Source organism: Neovison vison, chromosome 6, assembly GCF_020171115.1.
Source record: "Neovison vison isolate M4711 chromosome 6, ASM_NN_V1, whole genome shotgun sequence".
NCBI lineage: Eukaryota > Metazoa > Chordata > Mammalia > Carnivora > Mustelidae > Neogale > Neogale vison.
Window position 1 is genome coordinate 13,879,665 of NC_058096.1, and position 19,066 is coordinate 13,898,730.

Consider the following 19,066-nt stretch of genomic DNA (forward strand, 5'->3'; position numbering starts at 1 on the left):
AATAATGGTTTTAAAGGAAAAAAGGGCTCTCTTCTGGGTAACGATTTTTCCAGAGATCTTGATTCCATGGCTTCAACATTTTTTACTATCTTGGACCAGTCAAAATGAATTGGGACAGACCCATTATCTTACACTAAAACGCTACTTAAACTCATTCATGTCTAACACAAAAGCTTGAAATACTCTATCAAGAGAAGATAATTGCCAAGTTTACAGATACATTAGTCACAGAAAATTAGTGGAGAAAGAAATGATTATAGCTACAACCATGAAATCACATATATCACAGGAACAAGAAATCTCAAGAAAACCACCAAGTGTCTCTAAGCTTAAATATGTACTAGTTGGTAGAAAAGGTGTCACTTAAAAAAGCTATATATTTCCAGACACATAGAAGTTAGGTACAACAGTAGGTTTAAACTTCTCTACCTCTTGCATTGAGCAAGCATAGGAAATACTTCTTCTTCTTCTTCTTCTTCTTCTTCTTCTTCTTCTTCTTCTTCTTCTTCTTCTTCTTCTTTTTAAGATTCTATTGATTTATGTGGCAGAGAAAGAGAGATCACAAGAAAGCAGAGAGGCAGGCGGGGGGTGGGAGGCAGAGAAGGCTCCCTGCTGAGCAGAGAGCCCTATGTGGGGCTCAATCCCAGGATCTTGAGATCATGACCTGGGCCGAGGGCAGAGGCTTAGCCCACTGAACCACCTAGGCACCCTGGAAATGCTTCTTCTTTGAATATGCCCCGAAACATTGGGGTGCCTGGGTGGAACCCCAGGTTGGTTAAGTCTCTGACTCTTGATTTCAGCTCAGTCATGATCTCAGTGTCCTGAGCTCAGCACAGAGGCTGCTTGGGGTTTTCTCTTTGCCTGTCTCTGCCCCTCTCCTGCTCATGATCTCTCTCCCTTAGATAAATAAGTAAATAAGACTCCAAACAGACTAGAATTGGAGAATTCTGGGCCAACTTCTGCATCTTCTAAAGGATTTTGCTATTAAGGTTTGGTATAAAAGTACTTTGAATATATAGTGTTTCCAGGCAATGCTTAACTAAATTGACAAATTACCTGTTTTCATCCTCACAACACACCTGCGTAGCACATGGTTATCAGTACCTTACCAAAGCAGAAAAATGAAGGCTTCAAGTTTGATACTTCCTTAGTGTTGCAAATCAAGGATTTGATAAAATAACTGAAGTAGAAACATTAAAACAAGATGTCTCCCCAATAAGGCAGTTGTTTCCTTTAATTTATCCAGAAAAAAAAAGCCAAAATGATAAATACTGGACTTTAAATGACAAGAAAGCCAGGTTTATTATTCCACACTGAAAGAGTTTATTAGGAAATTAGAGAAATGGTCCTTGCATGAACATCAAAAGGGAGGACCTGTGGCAGCACATTCCAATGAGACACCACACAGTTCTCAGGATGAGTTTCACAAGCTCCCACTTCTAATGAGGTAAGTACAGGAAGGAAAAAGTTTGCTGTATTTGACCCAAAGGGCTCCTGAAGGCAGCTCTTCAGCAAAGTTCAGAAGCTGTGGGGCTCAGGACTAGTGAATCCTATGTCCAGGTGTGGAAGGTGAGAGTCTCCCATGGTGACCTCAATAGTAGCAGCCAAAGCCAGAGCCGTAGCCAGAGCCACATCCATAGCCACAGCCACAGAGGGAGCGGGAGCCATAGCCGTAGCCACAGCCAGAGCCACAGCCATAGCCACAGCCCAGTCTGCGGAAGCCACAGCCATAGCTGGAGCCATAGCCACAGCCCAGGCCTCCGTAGCCACAGCCTCCGTAGCCGCAGCCTCCGTAGCCACAGCGTCCGTAGCCACAGCCTCCGTAGCCACAGCGTCCGTAGCCACAGCCTCCGTAGTAGCTGCCACACATGGTGTTGGTTGTTGAGGTTGTCCTTGGGTAGAGGAGGAGAGGAGAAGTGTCACTTCAGTGTGGACAGTTCCCCTGCAGAGACCTTTTATATACCCTCGATGTGGGTGGGATCCACCACAGAAGTCATGCCACTGGCTAATCTTATGACTAATCTAATTAGGTTGTTGTTTCTCAACCATAAAATAAGTCTTAGAGGTATTTGGGAGACTCACTGTGTTTGGCTCTCCATTTGGACTCCCGTCCAATCAAGGGCTTCAAGGAAAGAAGATACATACTCACACCTATGCAGCCCAGCCTCAAATTAGAATTTCATTTTAGCCTCCTATAACCATACTTTTTATCAGGAAAGAATACATTTATCAGTCTCAATCTTATTTGCTCCTGGCACTAGTTAGTTTCACTAAAGTTTTTAACATTTCATAACGATACTCCTTTTGACTCTCTTGAGCTGAGTCAATTGTTTTCTGCAGGGATTCAGTTCCTTTTCATACTAAAACCATTACATATCTTTCATCCCCATGATGTTGATAATAATTCAATTAAATTTTCCAAAATATCAAGTCTGAGCAAGATGCATTATCCTTTTCTATGTGTACCAATGAGTTTAATTCCCATTTATATTCAATTTCTACGGAAGAACTACAACACAAGTTATTCCTTGGAATTCAATTGTTCTGCTTTTCTCTCCCTACATTGAGCATACAATTATACAAATAAGTATTCTCATTAATATTAGAATAATAATCTAAGGAACTGTCCAATAGGTTTAACATTGCATATTTGCATTTACAATGTATTACACAGAGGTCTGTTTCTTTATCGAAATGCCTAGTCATTATTCTCTACGTAACTGATCATACTGCATTCTCTTGCATAGCCCTACCATTATTAGTCTTTATTTAAATTAATGTGATAATTCTTTCCACTGGAAGGCACTGGAAAAGTGAGAACAGTTTCATGGAACAGTTAAAAAAAATGTACCTTTGTGTCTTTACAAGATTGTGTGTGGGAGCTGTCATCCACACATCATGTGGAGTCTATTAGTGTTTTTGTTTTTCTAGTGATATTTCTGAGTCAAACTATTTTTATGTATCCCCTCATAACCATACGTGGAGACAGGGAGTAAAAGATGATGGACACTCTCTGTATTTTAGTTAACTCTTCTCCATAGATTATAAGAATGAAGGTGCAAAATTTTTAAAATTTTCCAATTCATCTTTTAAGTATATCTAAGGAGTCAAAAATGCCTCTTAATAAAATAAATGTTTTCATACTGAGGATCTGATCAAACACATTCAACCTTTAATCTAGTGTGTGTTTTTGAATGTTCTTTCCATGTGTGTCTTTTGGTAGCTTCATTTTTGTAAAATGGGCATATTATTGTATCATTTTATTCACCATTTAGTGGATTGACATCTTAGAAGGAGAGGACATCTTCACTATATCATTTTCAGATTTTCCATACAGAAATTAAAAGTAGTCTCAACTATCAGGGTCAATTAAGTAATAAGTTAGAATAAGTTTTCAGTAAAAACTAATTTGAATAACATGCTGATCAGTCTTCCTCTAGGTCAAGTTCTTAGAACGTCACCTGAAATTAATATTAGTCAGTTAAAGAAAAAAAAAACTATAGTTAACTTTTTTTTTGGTATTTGATTAATATAGCTATAAAAGACATTATTATTCTGTGTAATACAATACCCCTAATAATATTATTAATGGGGTTATATCTCAAAACAACCCTCCTTGTGTCCTTGGTCCTTTCCAGCTGCTCTCACATTTTCTTCTGTTTCATTGCAAAATTTCGCGTCTTTTTCCATGGTAGCTTTCTCTTTACGTCTTTCCTCACACCTTTGGTCTTTTGTCTTCACCACTCCACCAAAACCGCTCCTGCAGGGGTCACCAACACCCCAACCTTGTCAAAACTAGAGAGCCACTCTTCATTTCACTAAGACTCTGAGTAGCATACAGATTCACCAGCTCCTCTTCTCATTCCTGGAAAACTCCCTGACGCTTATCTATATCCTACTGCACACATTTAATTGTAGTATCACCAGGTGCTTCTGGTATAGTATCCCTTTTCTTTTCTCCTCTTCAGATCTTATTTTCAAATGTGAAGGTACCCAGCTAGGTGCTTGCCCTGCCTATAGTTTACATTTAAACACTTTTTTTTTTTAAATTAAGTGTTTTTTTTTTTCTTTTTACTTTTGTGTAGATAACACACACTCTGTGTTATATTAGTTTTGTAGTATTCAATATAGTATTTAAACTTTCTTTCAGGATTGCTCTGGATACATTATTTTATCCAATTAATTTCCATTCACATTTCCAATTCTGATATATATCCAAATGTTCACTTGACATCTCCTTAGAGTGTTAAATGTCATAAAAAATTTAATAAAATGAAACTAAGTTCTAGATTCTTCATAGACTCAGTTTCCTTCCTTCCTCTTTTCCTTCCTTCCTACCTTCCTTCCTTCTTTCCCTCCCTCCCTCCCTCCCTCCTTCCTTCTGCCTCTTAAAGCGTACAAGACATAAATCACTTGGGGTTCCTCCCCCTGGTTTATTCTTTACTGCATTTCCACATTAAGGTTGCTGGATTATATATGACACCCAGTTAAATTTGAATTTCAAAATTCAAATTCAGAATATTGAATTTCCCAAATATTACATGGGATATGCTTATCTATATAAATTATTTATCTGAAAATCAAATTCTTATTTCCTCTACCTAGTAACTGGAAGCTTAGAAACATAGCCTTTATGGGCTGCCCTGTTATAGCCTTGACTAGATCTATGAGCGTCTCTTGGAACACTCTTCCTCTCTTTATAATATACAGAAATCAGTAGTTTTATTGTTCTTCAGATGTAGCAAACCTATTTCCAACTTAAAACTTCTGCTTGGGGGTTGCTGAACCCTTGAAAGTAATAGCAAAAATAGCTAAGACTCTTTCTTCCTTTCTCCTGACCATCGAGTCTGAAGTATCTCTCACTAGTGCTCTTTTAAAATTTACCTTACCTTGCCTTGATTTGTGATGTAAGTAGATTTATCCCTATCAGAAATGATCTCCTTCACTTGTCATTTGCTTTCAAATATCTACCTACATTTCCTGCCCTTGCTCAATCTAGAATTTAAATTCCATAACAATAGGGATCTTGTCTGTCCTGTTCATTCCTCCATTTCCAATGCTCATAGTAGTGCCTGACAGATGATTGATTCTTAAAAGTTTGACGCATGAAAATGTTAATAAATGACCAAATCAAGGCAATCAAGTATAATTTTAATATTCTTTTATTTTGAAATAATTTGAGTTACCAAAAGTTGCAAAATATATAGAATTTTCCCATTTATTCTTTATCCAGTTACACAACTATGTTACTACTTTCATAATCAAGTACAATTATCAAAACTAAGAAATTAACCTTGCACCATATTCTTAACTAACTTCAACATTTTATTTGTGTTTTGCCTTTTTTTTTTTTTTCTTTAGTGTCCTTTTTCTGGTCCAGGACCCAATTTAAGGTCCTACATGGCATTTGATTGTCTTATGTCTTTAGTCTCCCCCAAACTGGTGACAGTTTCTGTATTTTTTTAACTTTTATGGCATTAACAATTTAAAAAAGTCAAATATTCTATAGTATGATGCAAAATTTGAGTTTGTTTTCTTATAACGAAGTTGAGGTTATACGTTTTGGGCAGGAATATCAAAGGAGGTATACCTATCTCTTGTGTCATAGCAGGGAGTACATGTTGTTAGTAAATCTTTAAAATTTTCTGGAGTAGATTTTTAAGCTCAAATTACTAATACAGTAAATCCTTCCATTTCTGTATAGCCATAGTCCATGGATTGATTGGTTGATTGATTGATTGGTTTAAAGATTTTATTTATTCATTTGAGAGAAATAGAGAGAGCAGGACCAATGCAGGGCCAGAGGAAGAGGGAGAAACAGACTCCCCACTGAGCAGGGAGCCCTATGTGAACTTGGCTTGATCCCAGGACTCTGAGACCCTGACCTGAGCCAAAGGCAGACGCTTAACTGACTGAGCCACCCAGGTGCCCCTGGTTCATGGGTTTAAACTTTAGGGATTCTACTGTGGTTTTTGATCATATACAAAATGATAGATGCATACACATGTGAAGTATAAACCGAAGTGGATAATACTGCTTCACACACATACAAAAACCACCAGAAACACAATAAAACACATTAATTATTCATATATTTACAACTGAACCTTGCCATGTTTTCTCTATGTAGTCTACGTGACTTCTGCCCTATCTTCTCCACAAAATTTCCCACCTTTCCTACATCTTTGAAACCATACTTTTACTCCCAAGGGTGCATATATGCAGGTAGGAAGGAGAATGTTATTAAAGGAAAAAAGGATTTTGAAGAAGAGGAACACGTATGGGTTATGTAATCTCATGGTAGCCAGTAATAGAGTTTAGATCTCACATCTGGAATAAACAAGTCACCAAAGTAGGAGAAAACCCTTTCATTAAAGGCACATGATTTCATTACAGGCATCCTGACACACAGCAAAATTGTCTTGGATATTTTGGTAATGAGGAATTCTTGAGATGGTTATAATGCCAATTAGTTTGAAGCACGAATCCAATAGAGCTTGTGGTTTGCCCTATATACCACTCAGTTGGTGCAGAAGGCCTTGTGTTGATTATAAACTTAAAACCCTAGAAACCGATCCTGCTTTTCAACTGAGACTTCTTCTTACACTATGTGCTTCTACAACAATTACTCTGGTGGCCTGGGCTATTGCTATCATGGCTATGGATGTGGCTATGGTGGCTATGGTGGCTACGAATATGCTTCTTACCATCCATACTGCTATGGAGGATATTGGTCTTCCAGCTTCTTCTGAGAAGTTCTAAAGTATGGATTTGTTTAGGAAAATTTTCTATGAGATCCTATATGTATTCCATCTATTATTTATAATAAATTATAATAAACTATAGTCTGTTCAAATAATGACTGTCAAATCTTAGAGTACCATGTAACATCAGAAAGCTTTTGATTGACATCACCTGAGTTTTCAACAATTGAGAAAAATATCCATTTGATCTTTACTGTTACATGATTGAACACAAACAATATCCACCATTTCCATTTGAGGAAAATGTCTAAATTCATTTTTCATTAAAAGTAGTGCTTGCAGGGCACATGGGTGGCTCAGTTGGTTAAGCCCGTGATCTCAGGGTCCTGGGATCAAGCCCCACATTGGGCTCTCTGCTCAGTGGGGAGCCTGCTTCCCCCTCTCTCTCAGTCTGCCTCTCTGCCTATTTGTGACATCTCTCTGTCAAATAAATAAATAAAATCTTAAAAAAAAAATAGTAGTGCTTGCAGGGCACCTGGGTGGCTCAGTCAGTTAAGCATCTGCCTTTAGCTCAGGTCGTGATCCCAGTGTCCTGGGATGGATTCCCACATTGGGGCCCTGCTCAGTGCAGACTTTGCTTCTCTTTCTCCCTCTGCCTGCCCCCACTCTGCTCATTTTCTCTCTCATGCATATTCTTTCTCTCTCAAACAAATAGCTATCTTTTAATTAAAAAAATAAGTAGTGTTTGCATACCTACAACATTTGGTGTATATTTATTTATCCAGGTTTCACGTGTGTATGTGGGCATGTGTGTGTGTATGCATGTGTGTGTGTGTGTGTGTGTGTGTGTGTGTGTGGTTTTGACCTTTTTGGTTATCCATAGTTCATAAGTTAGATGACTGGCTGAATATAGTCAATCTTACAGTGCTTTATTTTTTTAATTTTATTTTAATTCCAGTATAGTTAACATACAGTGTCATATTAGTTTTAGGTGAACAATACAGTGAATTAACAATTTCATACCACTCAGCGCTCATCACAAGTGCACTCCTTAATTCCCTACATGTATTTCATCCATCCTCCTCCCTCCCTCTATTGTGGTAACCATTAGTTTGTTCTCAATAATTAAAAGTCTGTTTCTTGGTTTATGTCTTTCTTTTTTTCCTTTGTTTATTTGTTTCTTAAATTCCATGTATGAGTGAAATCATATGGTATTTGTCTTTGACTGACTTATTTCATTTATCATTATACTCTCTAGCTCCATCCATGTCTTTGCAAATGGAAAGATTCCATTCTTTTTTAATGACTGAATAATATCCCACTGTATATTTGTACCACATCTCTTTTATCCATTAATCTATCCATGAACACTTGAGGTGCTTCCATGATTTGGCTAATGTAAGTAATGAGGCAATAAACACAGGGGTGCTTTTATCTTTTTGAATTAGTGTTTTCATATTCTTTGGATGAATGTTCAGTAAAATTACTGGATCATATGGTAGTTCAATTGTTGACTTTTTCAGGAACCTCAATACTATATTCTAGAATAGTTGCATTGGTTTACATTCCCACCAACAGTGCATGAGTGTTCCTTTTTCTCTGCATTTTTATACAATACTTGTGGTTTCTTCTGTTTTGGATTTTTTAAAAAAATATATTTATTTTCAGAATAACAATATTCATTATTTTTTCACCACACCCAGTGCTCCATGCAATCCGTGCCCTCTGTAATCTGGTACCCCAACCTCCCACCCCCCCGCCACATCAAATCCCTCAGATTGTTTTTCAGAGTCCATAGTCTCTCATGGTTCACCTCCCCTTCCAATTTCCCCCAACTCCCTTCTCCTCTCTAACTCCCCATGTCCTCCATGCTATTTGTTATGCTCCACAAATAAGATAAACCATATGATAATTGATTCTCTTTGCTTGACTTATTTCACTCAGCATAATCTCTTCCAGTCCCGTCCATGTTGCTATAAAAGTTGGGTATTCATCCTTTCTGATGGAGGCATAATACTCCATAGTGTATATGGACCACATTTTCCTTATCCATTCGTCCGTTGAAGGGCATCTTGGTTCTTTCCACAGTTTGGCGACCGTGGCCATTGCTGCTATAAACATTGGGGTACAGATGGCCCTTCTTTTCACTACATCTGTATCATTGGGGTAAATACCCAGTAGTATGGCAGGGTCATCGATTCCATTTACTATAGCTCCAAGAACCATAAGATACCTGGGAATAAACCTAACCAAAGAGGTAAAGGATCTGTACTTGATGAACTACAGAACACTCATGAATGAAATTGAAGAAGACACAAAAAGATGGAAAACCATTCCATGCTCTTGGATCAGAAGAATAAACATTGTTAAAATGTCTATACTGCCTAGAGCAACCTATACTTTTAATGCCATTCCAATCAAAATTCCATCAGTATTCTTCAAAGAGCTGGAGCAAATAATCCAGAAATTTGTATGGAATCAGAAGAGACCCCGAATTGCTAAGGAAATGTTGAAAAACAAAAATAAAACTGGGGGCATCACGTTACCCGATTTCAAGCTTTATTACAAAGCTGTGGTCCCCAAGACAGCATGGTACTGGCATAAAAACAGACACATATGAATACCCAACTTTTGTAGCAACATGGACGGGACTGGAAGAGATTATGCTGAGTGAAATCAGTCAAGCAGAGAGAGTCAATTATCATATGGTTTCACTTATTTGTGGAGCATAACAAATAGCATGGAGGACAAGGGGCGTTAGAGAGGAGTAGGGAATTTGGGTAAATTGGAAGGGGAGGTGAACCATGAGAGACTATGGACTCTGAAAAATAATCTGAGGGGTTTGAAGTGGCGGGGGGGTGGGAGGTTGGGGTACCAGGTGGTGGGTATTATAGAGGGCACGGCTTGCATGGAGCACTGGGTGTGGTGAAAAAATAGTGAATAATGTTTTTCTGAAAATAAATAAATTGGAAAAAAAAAAAAAACAGACACATAGACCAGTGGAACAGAGTAGAGAGCCCAGATATGGACCCTCAACTCTATGGTCAAAAATCTTTGACAAAACAGGGAAAAATATACAGAGGAAAAAAGACAGTCTCTTCAATAAATGGTGCTGAGAAAACTGGGCAGCTGTATGTAGAAGAATGAAACTCGACCATTCTCTTACACCGTACACAAAGATAAACTCAAAATGGATAAAAGACCTCAATGTGAGAGAGGAATCCATCAGAATCCTAGAGGAGAACATAGGCAGTAATCTCTTCGATATCAGCCACAGCAACTTCTTTCAAGATATGTCTCCAAAGGCAAAGGAAACAAAAGCAAAGATGAACTTTTGGGACTTCATCAAAATCAAAATGTTCTGCACAGCCAAGGAAACAGTCAAAAAAACAAAGAGGCAACCCACGGAATGGGAGAAGATATTTGCAAATGACAGTACAGACAAAAGGTTGATATCCAGGATCTATAATGAACTCCTCAAACTCAACACACACAAAACAGGCAATCATATAAAAAAAAATGGGCAGGGACGCCTGGGTGGCTCAGTTGGTTGGACGACTGCCTTTGGCTCAGGGCGTGATCCTGGAGTCCCAGGATCGAGTCCCGCATTGGGCTCCCAGCTCCATGGGGAGTCTGCTTCGCTCTCTGACCTTCTCCTCGCTCGTGCTCTCTCTCACTGTCTCTCTCTCTCTCAAATAAATAAATAAAATCTTTAAAAAAAAAATGGGCAGAAGATATGAATAGAGACTTCTCCAGTGAAGACATAGAAATGGCTATCAGACACATGAAAAAATGTGCATCATCACTAGCCCTCAGGGTGATTCAAATTAAAACCACATTGAGATATCACCTTACACCAGTTAGAATGGCCAAAATTAACAAGACAGGAAACAACATGTGTTGAAGGGGATGTGGAGAAAGGGGAACCTTCTTCCACTGTTGGTGGGAATGCAAATTGGTGCAGCCTCTTTGGAGAACAGTGTGGAGATTCCTCAAAAAATTAAAAACAGAACTTCCCTATGACCCTGCCATTGCACTCTTCTGTTTTGGATTTTAGCCATTCTGTTAGGTGTGAGGTGATACCTCATTGTGGTATGGATTTTCATTTTTCTGACGATGGGTGATGTTGAGCATCTTTTCATGTGTCTTTTTGCCATTTTCCTTTGGAGAAATGTCTGTTCATGTCTTCTGACCATTTTTAAACTGAATTATTTGTTCTTTTGGTTGATTTGTGTACATTTTTGACTTATTTTTGTTCACTAGTCTTTTATTGGATATATCATTTGCAAATATCTTCTCCCATTCAGTAGGTTGTTTTTTAACTTTTTTGATTGTTTCCCTTGCTGTGCAAAAAAAGATTTTTTTTAATGTAGTCCTATTTTTGTTTCTATTTCCTTTGCTTCAAAAGACATATCTAGAAAAATGTTTGTATGACTAATGTCAAAAGCATTACTGCCTCTGCTCTGCTCCCTTCTAGGATTTTCATCATTTCAGGTCTCATATTTAGGCCCTTAATCCATTTTGAGTTTATTTTTGTGTATGATGTAAGGAAGTGGTCCAGTTTCATTCTTTGGAATGTGGCTAATCAGTTTTCCTAAGACCTTTTGTTAGAGAGACTTTTTCTCATTGCATATTCTTTCCTCTTTTGTCAAATATTAATTGACCATATAACTATGGGTTTATTTCTGGGCTTTTCATTCTGTTCCATTGATTTAAGTGCCTACTTCTGTGCCAGTACCATACCGTATATAACTTGAAGTCAGGAATTGTGATATCTCCAGTTTTGTTTCTCTTTTTCAAGTTTGCTTTGGTTATTTGGGGTCTTTCATTGTTCATACAAATTTTAGGATTATTTGTTCTAGTCTTGTGAAAAATACTGAGAAGATAAAGAATTTGAAGTTTATTTCAGTGAAATTTCAAAGTGTCAATTTCTGCTTGCATCTTGGATAGAGACTTGTTTTATAATAAGGCAGTGGCTTGTACAGACAAAAGTTGTGTAAATTTTAGTCTAATCCAAAATAGAGGCAGTGAATGTAACCTTGATCTTGGTAGTCTATTCATTAAAGCTGTTTATAATAACCTCTCTTAATTCACCTGATTTATTTCTACTAAATAACGATAATCTTAGCAATTATAAAATATAAATCAATTGTATCTATTAGTATTTTAGATTTACTATTTTAGAAAGTAATGTTGAAATTTGGCAAAATTAAGACTGACAATAGATCCATCAAAATTACTTTCTGAATAGAGATCAAATTATGAGGCTGGCCAAAATCAGCCAAAATTTGAACAGAGATCAAATTATCAGGTTGCCCCCAAGTGCATGTTCTAAAAGCATCTAGAGGAGAGAATTAGGTAGATGAGCTTTCTTGTATAAGCTGAAGATAGCACATAAGACTATATGCAATTTCAATTATTATAAATTCACTGACTCTTGTTTTTGTCCTAATATATGATCTATCTTGGAGAACATTCTATATATGAACTTGAAAGAAATTTGTGTTTTCTTGCATTTGGACAAAATGCTGTCTAGAAGAGTGTTAGTTCTAGTTGGCTTATAGTGTTTTGTTTTTTTCTCAAATTTATGTATATTATAATCTTTTTAGTTGCTATATCCATTAATCAAAGTGAGATTTTGACATCTTCAATTATTATTATTCCAGTACTTTTTTTCTTTCAATTCTGTCATTTTTATTTTAATTTGTTTACTTTGGTGGTCTGTTGTTTGCACCAAGTGGATTTAACACCAGTACATACCTTATATCTTCCTGAAAGATTACCCTACTTATCATCACAAAATGTCCACCTTTATTTCTATTAAATGTTTTTGTTTTTAAAGTATATTTATTCTGATACTGTTATAGCTACTCCAGCTTTCTTAATAGTTGCTATTTGCATAATATGTGTATGTATTTCCAGTCTTTTACTTCCAAGTCATTTGTTTCAAGAGAATTTGATTGTTGAAACATTTTTAAAAATTTTTAACATTTTATTACATTGTATTAACATACAATGTATTATTAGCCCCAGGGGTACAAGTCTATGAATTGCCAGATTTACACACTTGATCGCAGAAACATTTTTATGACAGTTACTTTAAAATTTGTATCATGTGAATGGAAAACGTGATTAGTGTTAGGGTCAGCTAATTATCTTTTCTCATTCAGTTATAATTTTCTTGTTTTTTGGTATGATGGCTATGACAGTAATTTTGTGTATTTGAAGCATCTTGATCTCATTAAAATTTTTTTTTCAAAAGCACGTAGTCACCCTGCTTGGCCTTAGCACATGGGTCTTGTGGATTATGATTCATAATTTTCAGAGTTATTGTGTTATTTTGGTCTGTTTGGTTTAACCTGCACCACTCACTGTCCCACTGGTCCCTGCCATTGCTACCTGAATTGTGGAAGGAGTTTGGCCAGCCCATCTGCTGTGTATCTTTTGGTGTAATAATGCATGGTGGGATTCCCCACCTACCTTCTTCACTGCCAAGAGGTCTCTTATTGGAGGTGGGAGGGTCTCAGATATGAGGACACAGTCTTCCTGGATCAGGAAACAACTCCAATTAAAAAACATATAGATGAAAAAAGAAACCATGTGGGAAGTTAGAAGATATTTTGAATTGATTAATAAAGAAATACAACATTCCAAATGTATGACTTACCACTGAAGAAGTGATCAGAAAGAAATTTATAGCTTTAATTATTTGTTAGAAAAAAGAACATGTTAAAGATCAGTGCTCTAAGCTACCTTAAAAAGCTAGAAATGAAGGAAAGATTACATATATAGTAAGAAGGATGATAGAAAAATAAAGACAGGAATGTAATCAATTTAATGGAAAATGAACAAACTATAATGAAAATTAATAATATGGTATTTTTCCTCCTCTGACTTACTTTGCTTAGCATTATCAATCCTCCCTAGCTCCATCCATGTCACTGCAAAGGGCAAGATTTCATTCTTTTTTATGGTTGAGTAACATTTCATTATATATATATATATATATATATATATATATTCTTTATCTATTCATCTTCTTTATCCCATTCATCAGTCAATGGATACTTGGGTTGTTTCCATAATTTGGTTATTAGAAGTAATGTTGCTATAAACATAAAGGTGCATGTAACCCTCTGAATTAATATTTTTGTATTCTTTGGGTAAATACCTAATAATACAATTGCTGAAAGTGGGTGAAGAGATGGGTGAAGTAAGTGAAGCTTCTACTCCCTAATGGAGATTAGGGAGTACACTTGTTGTGATGAATTCTGCGTGTTGTATGGAAGAGTTGAATCACTATATTGTACACCTGAAACTAATGATACACTGTATAGTAACTAACTGGAATTTAAATAAAAACTTAAGAAGAAAGGAATATGGATAATATCCAAAGTTGGTACTTTGAACAAATCAACCAAATAAATAAATTCCAGAGAGATTGGTCAAGAATGTAAGAGAGGGAATACAAATTACCAATAAGAAGAATAAAAGAGTTAATGTCTTTTAAGACTCAACAGTCATCAAAAAGGATGCCATTATTACAAAGGTTGTTATACCAATAAATTCCACAATACAGATGAAATGGAAAATTTCCTTTAAATAAACAAATTACTAAAATTGACTCCCATCTGAGCACTATATCTAATAAAGTAAAGGTATTAATTAAAAACACCTTTCCTAAAAGAAAATTCTAAGGCCAAGTGTCTTCACTGGAAAACTCTATTAAATATTTATATCACATTCTTTTATTTTTAACTTTTTAAAAGAGTTTACTTATTTATTTGACAGACAGAGACACAGCCAGAGAGGGAACACAAGCAGGGTGAGTGGGAGAGGGAGAAGCAGGTTTCCCGCTGAGCTGGGAGCCCAACGTGGGGCTCAATGTGGCACTCGATCCTAGGACCCTGGGATCATGACCTGAGCTGAAGGCAGACGCTTAACTGTCAGAGTCACCCAGGTCCCCTTATATCACATTCTTATGTGTAACTTAAGAAAATGGCAGAAACTTTGGTACTTGAACCCTAATCTTTTTCTGCCAGGAGTCATACTGAGCAGAGATATATTACATTTGTATTTTCTTTTCTCTTTTTCTTTCTTTCTTTTTTTTTTTTTTTTAGTATTTTATTTTCATACCCAGAACACAGAAACTGTTCTTATGAAGAATACATATGTCCATCTCTAACTTTATTTATATCATCTACCTATCAAGGAGATGTAGATAGAAGCACACTAAAAATAGAAGACTTTAAGATACCACTCTCACAATACAGGATCAAGTAGAAAAAATAAGTAAGCAGAGAAAACACTGAAGCAATATAATTAATAAAAGATATTATGGATATATATCCACCTCTACACTGATAGTAGAGTATAAACCTTCTCAAGCTTCTACTGAAAATACACAAAAACTAATCATATATTAAATCACAAAGAAAGAAATGAGCAAACTTCTGAAGTAAAAATATTGCACAAACACTCTCTGATTTCTATCCAATAAAGATAAAAATTGTTAACGAAAACAAAGAACAGAAAATTCCCTTCACCTGGAAATTAAATCTTTGGTTAAACAGCTCTCGAGTGAAAAAGAAAATATAATATGAAGTTATAGTATTTCATTTTTTAAAAAAGATTTATTTATTTGAGACAGAGAGAGAGAGAGAGAACGCATGCACCGGGGGAGGGACAGAGGTAAAGGAAGAGAAAGAATCTCCAGCAGACTCCCCACTGAGCATGGAGCCTGAGGCAGGCTTGATCTCAGGATGCTGAGATCATGACCTGAGCTGAAACCAAGAGTTGAATGCTCAACTGACTGAGCCACCTATGAACCCCAGGCTATAACATTAAAAAATAAATAAAAAATAAGTAACAAAAATAATAGTTAAGAGAATGAAAAAGTTTTAAGCAGTAATTAGAGAAAAAATCATAGTACTAAGCACTTTTGTCAGTGAAAATGAAAGAAATAGCATAAATAACTTGACATCCCAGTTAAGATAAATTTCATAAAGAATAAGTAAACCAAAGAAAGTACAAGGAAAAACTTTAAATAAGTAAGAGTAAAAGGTGTTAGATTTATATGATCTGAAGAGAAACCAGAGTATTAATAAGTAAGAGTAAACAGATAAGCAGAAATTAATGAAGTAGAGAAAAAACAACAAAAAAAAATTTAAATAGCTCAAAATTCTATTATTTGAAAAGATTAACATTTCTAAATTACTTGCTAATTTCATCAAGGATAAAAGGGAGAAGGCATATACAAAATAAATAGCAACAAAGAAATAAATATGGACACAAGAAGTTCTAAAATTGGGAAACTTTACTTTGCTGATTTTTATGGACAAAGATTTGAAAAGTTACATTCTTAGGGAAATACAGATTACCAAAACCAATACCATTACATTTAGAAATTATGAAGAGATTAGTTTTTGTAGAACAAACAAAAAATTAAGCAAATGACCCACAAAAAAATTCCAGGTCCAGATATTTTTCTCCATGAAATTCTACCAAATCTTTAGAGACAAAATATTATGGGTGTGCTATAAATGGTTCCAGAGCATCACAGGTGAAGGTAAACTTCCTACATCCGATTAGCAAGGATGTATAGAATTGGACAGACAATTATGATTTCTGCCTCTTGATGTCAATGCCTTGTATGATCTCCTCCTCTTGAGTGTGAGCAAAACTTGTAATTCACCTCTAATAAATAAAATATAACAAGGATAGTAAAATATATATCATCACATCTATGTGATTATATTGTATAAAACTGTATGGAATTGTAGCATCTTTCTTTTTGGAGTACCTCTCACCTTCTTGCCTGGCTTTGACAAAGCTAGCAACTGCATACGGGAATCCACATGTCAAGGGGCTATGAGCAGCTTTTGGAGCTGAGGTAGTCTCCAGCAGATACCCTGCAAAGGCCTCTATGTGACAGTCAATGTTGAGCTTCTCACTTAAATATATGGAACTGAATTCTGCTAAGTATGTGAGCTTGAAGGCATCCCTTTCTCAGTTGAGACCAAGATGAGCCCCAAACACCAGGCAAACACCTTGGTCACTGCATTGTGAGATCTGAAATTTTTTGTGAAATGCTATTTTTATCTAGTTATTATGGCCCACCATACATATCAAATGGTTTTACAGTCTACTACTACCTTAGGAAGTAATAGACTATAAAAATATTCCTTCAGTTGTTTCTTTCATTAAAAAAATTTTTTTAAAGATTAGAAGTAGAGAAGAATATTACAACATCCTTTTGTTTTAAGAGATACATGAATATAAAATTGGGGAGTTTAATATTTTTCTTAATTATTTACCACAGACCTCACAAAGCTTAATTTCTAATTCATAAAATAATATTGCATTTGGTTTTAAGAATTACCCAACATATCAAATATTATTCCCTCAGTACCAGAGGAGAAAACTGAAGTTTACCAAAAATAAATTCCCTCCCTAAGACAACTGACAAAGGAATTGGTCAAGAAGCTGATCTAGAAATATAAAGGAACTAGCTCCCTAAGGAGATCATTGTTAACTTTCTTATAAACTGAAACCCCAAAATTTCAGTAAGACACTTGGGACATCAAACAACTGAATAGAACCAGGGTTGCTGCTCGGATTGAACAAGTTTATTGTGTCAACACAGAAACAGGCTCCAGCATGAATATCATCAAGGCAGTTGCTCTGACACCATCATCCTGACGAAAGCAGAACTGTGGGGGTCACAGGTGAATTTCACCATCTCCCACTTCCTGCATAAAGTCAGGGTATCTGTAGGTTGGGTTGTAGGCAACAACAGACCATGATAGACTTTCGTTGTGCTGGATATCATCACCCAAGGGAAAAGGCGCAGAAGCTGTGGGGCTCAGAACTGGTGAATCCCATATCCAGGTGTGGAGGGTGAGAGTCTCCCATGGTGATCTCAATTAGTAGCAGCCAAAGCCAGAGCCGTAGCCAGAGCCACATCCATAGCCACAGAGAGAGTTGGAGCGATATCCGAAGCCACAGCCAGAGCCACAGCCCAGGGTGCGGAAGCCACAGCCATAGCTGGAGCCATAGCCACAGCCCAGGCCTCCATAGCCATAGCCTCCGTAGCCACAGCCTCCGTAGCCACAGCCTCCGTAGCCACAGCCTCCATAGCCACAGCGTCCGTAGCCACAGCCTCCATAGTAGCTGCCACACATGGTGTTGGTTGTTGAGGTTGTGCTTGGGTAGAGAAAGAGAGAAGAAGTGTTACTTCACTGTGGATTTCTCCTTGCAGAGGGCTTTTTATATGCCTCAGAATGAGGGGGCCCCACCACATGTGCTCATGTTAGTGGCTATTTTTATGACTCATCTAATTAGCGTGTTGTTTTAAGGCCAGAGCCTAATGCCTGAAGGCATTAAGGAGGCTTGCTTCAACCAACTGAAGACCTTTAATAAGATGGTGGAGTCACACAAAGCTATCTTTCATAACAAATCTTCACTTTAATATTCTATAACGAGATACCATATAATGCAGGGGACATTTTCAATGGTTTCAACTGACTTGCTTTTGATCATAATTCTTTTTTCTCTTTGACCTCCCAAAATTATACTGCCCTCCATAGTATAGTTTTAACTCTAGTTCCAGCCCACAGTCAAATAATATTGTGTGCCTTGTGTAACAGTGATGAGATTAAAATATAGAATAAAGATTAAAATACAGTATAAAGGTAATTTGGGAGACCCTCTGTATCTCATTCAGCTCTGTTCTAACCATCAGAGGGGTGAGGACACAAAATCTTTATGTTACTGATTTCATCTGCCTTGGCAGGAAATTCAAATAAGGGAATTAGATTTTAATACAATCAAACTTATAAATGAAATAATTTTTTTATTCATTCAAAATGTTTCCTAAGTATGTGTCTTTGTGAGTATATTTTTGTAAGCAAAGTATATAAACAATTATTATGAGAAAATGTTACTTAATGTCTTTCTTGGTAGAAACATTATTAGCAGACAGGTTTTGGTTATATCAGTATAATTTTTACTCTACATAAAATAGAATTTTCACTCTGGAAATGTTATACCATATGGTTATTGTCTGCCCAAATTGGACCAAATCCAATCTTTAACTACAAGGGGTCATAATTGCACTGATTGGTGGAATTTCCTATCAACTGGGGGGAACTATTCTTTGATATTTTGTTACTCTCAATTGTTTACATATAATATTAAAAATTTTGTGTGGGAAAATTTCTAGTTTTGTTTTTCAATAAAGCTAATCACATTCACAATATGTAGTGCTTACCATAAATTCTCTCCATCATTTGCACCTTCTTGTGAGTGTATGTGTACATATGTTGTGGAAGGGGGAGAGAGAGGGGAAAGAGAGAGAGAAA

General features: G+C 36.4%; 2 protein-coding genes across 2 annotated transcripts; both read right to left on the reverse strand.

Annotated features, from left to right (window-relative positions):
• Window positions 1-1,591: 1,591 nt before the first annotated feature.
• On the reverse strand, window positions 1,592-17,618 carry LOC122910000 (loricrin-like). The gene is made up of 3 exons (XM_044254777.1): window positions 17,539-17,618; window positions 16,507-16,656; window positions 1,592-1,922 (listed from the first exon to the last, which is right to left on the reverse strand). The coding sequence occupies exons 1-3, from the start codon at window positions 17,616-17,618 to the stop codon at window positions 1,592-1,594; spliced, it is 561 nt and encodes a 186-aa protein (XP_044110712.1).
• An 11-nt stretch (window positions 17,619-17,629) lies between these two features.
• On the reverse strand, window positions 17,630-17,887 carry LOC122910001 (keratin-associated protein 6-3-like). Its single transcript, XM_044254778.1, has one exon. The coding sequence runs from the start codon at window positions 17,885-17,887 to the stop codon at window positions 17,630-17,632; it is 258 nt and encodes an 85-aa protein (XP_044110713.1).
• Window positions 17,888-19,066: the final 1,179 nt, after the last annotated feature.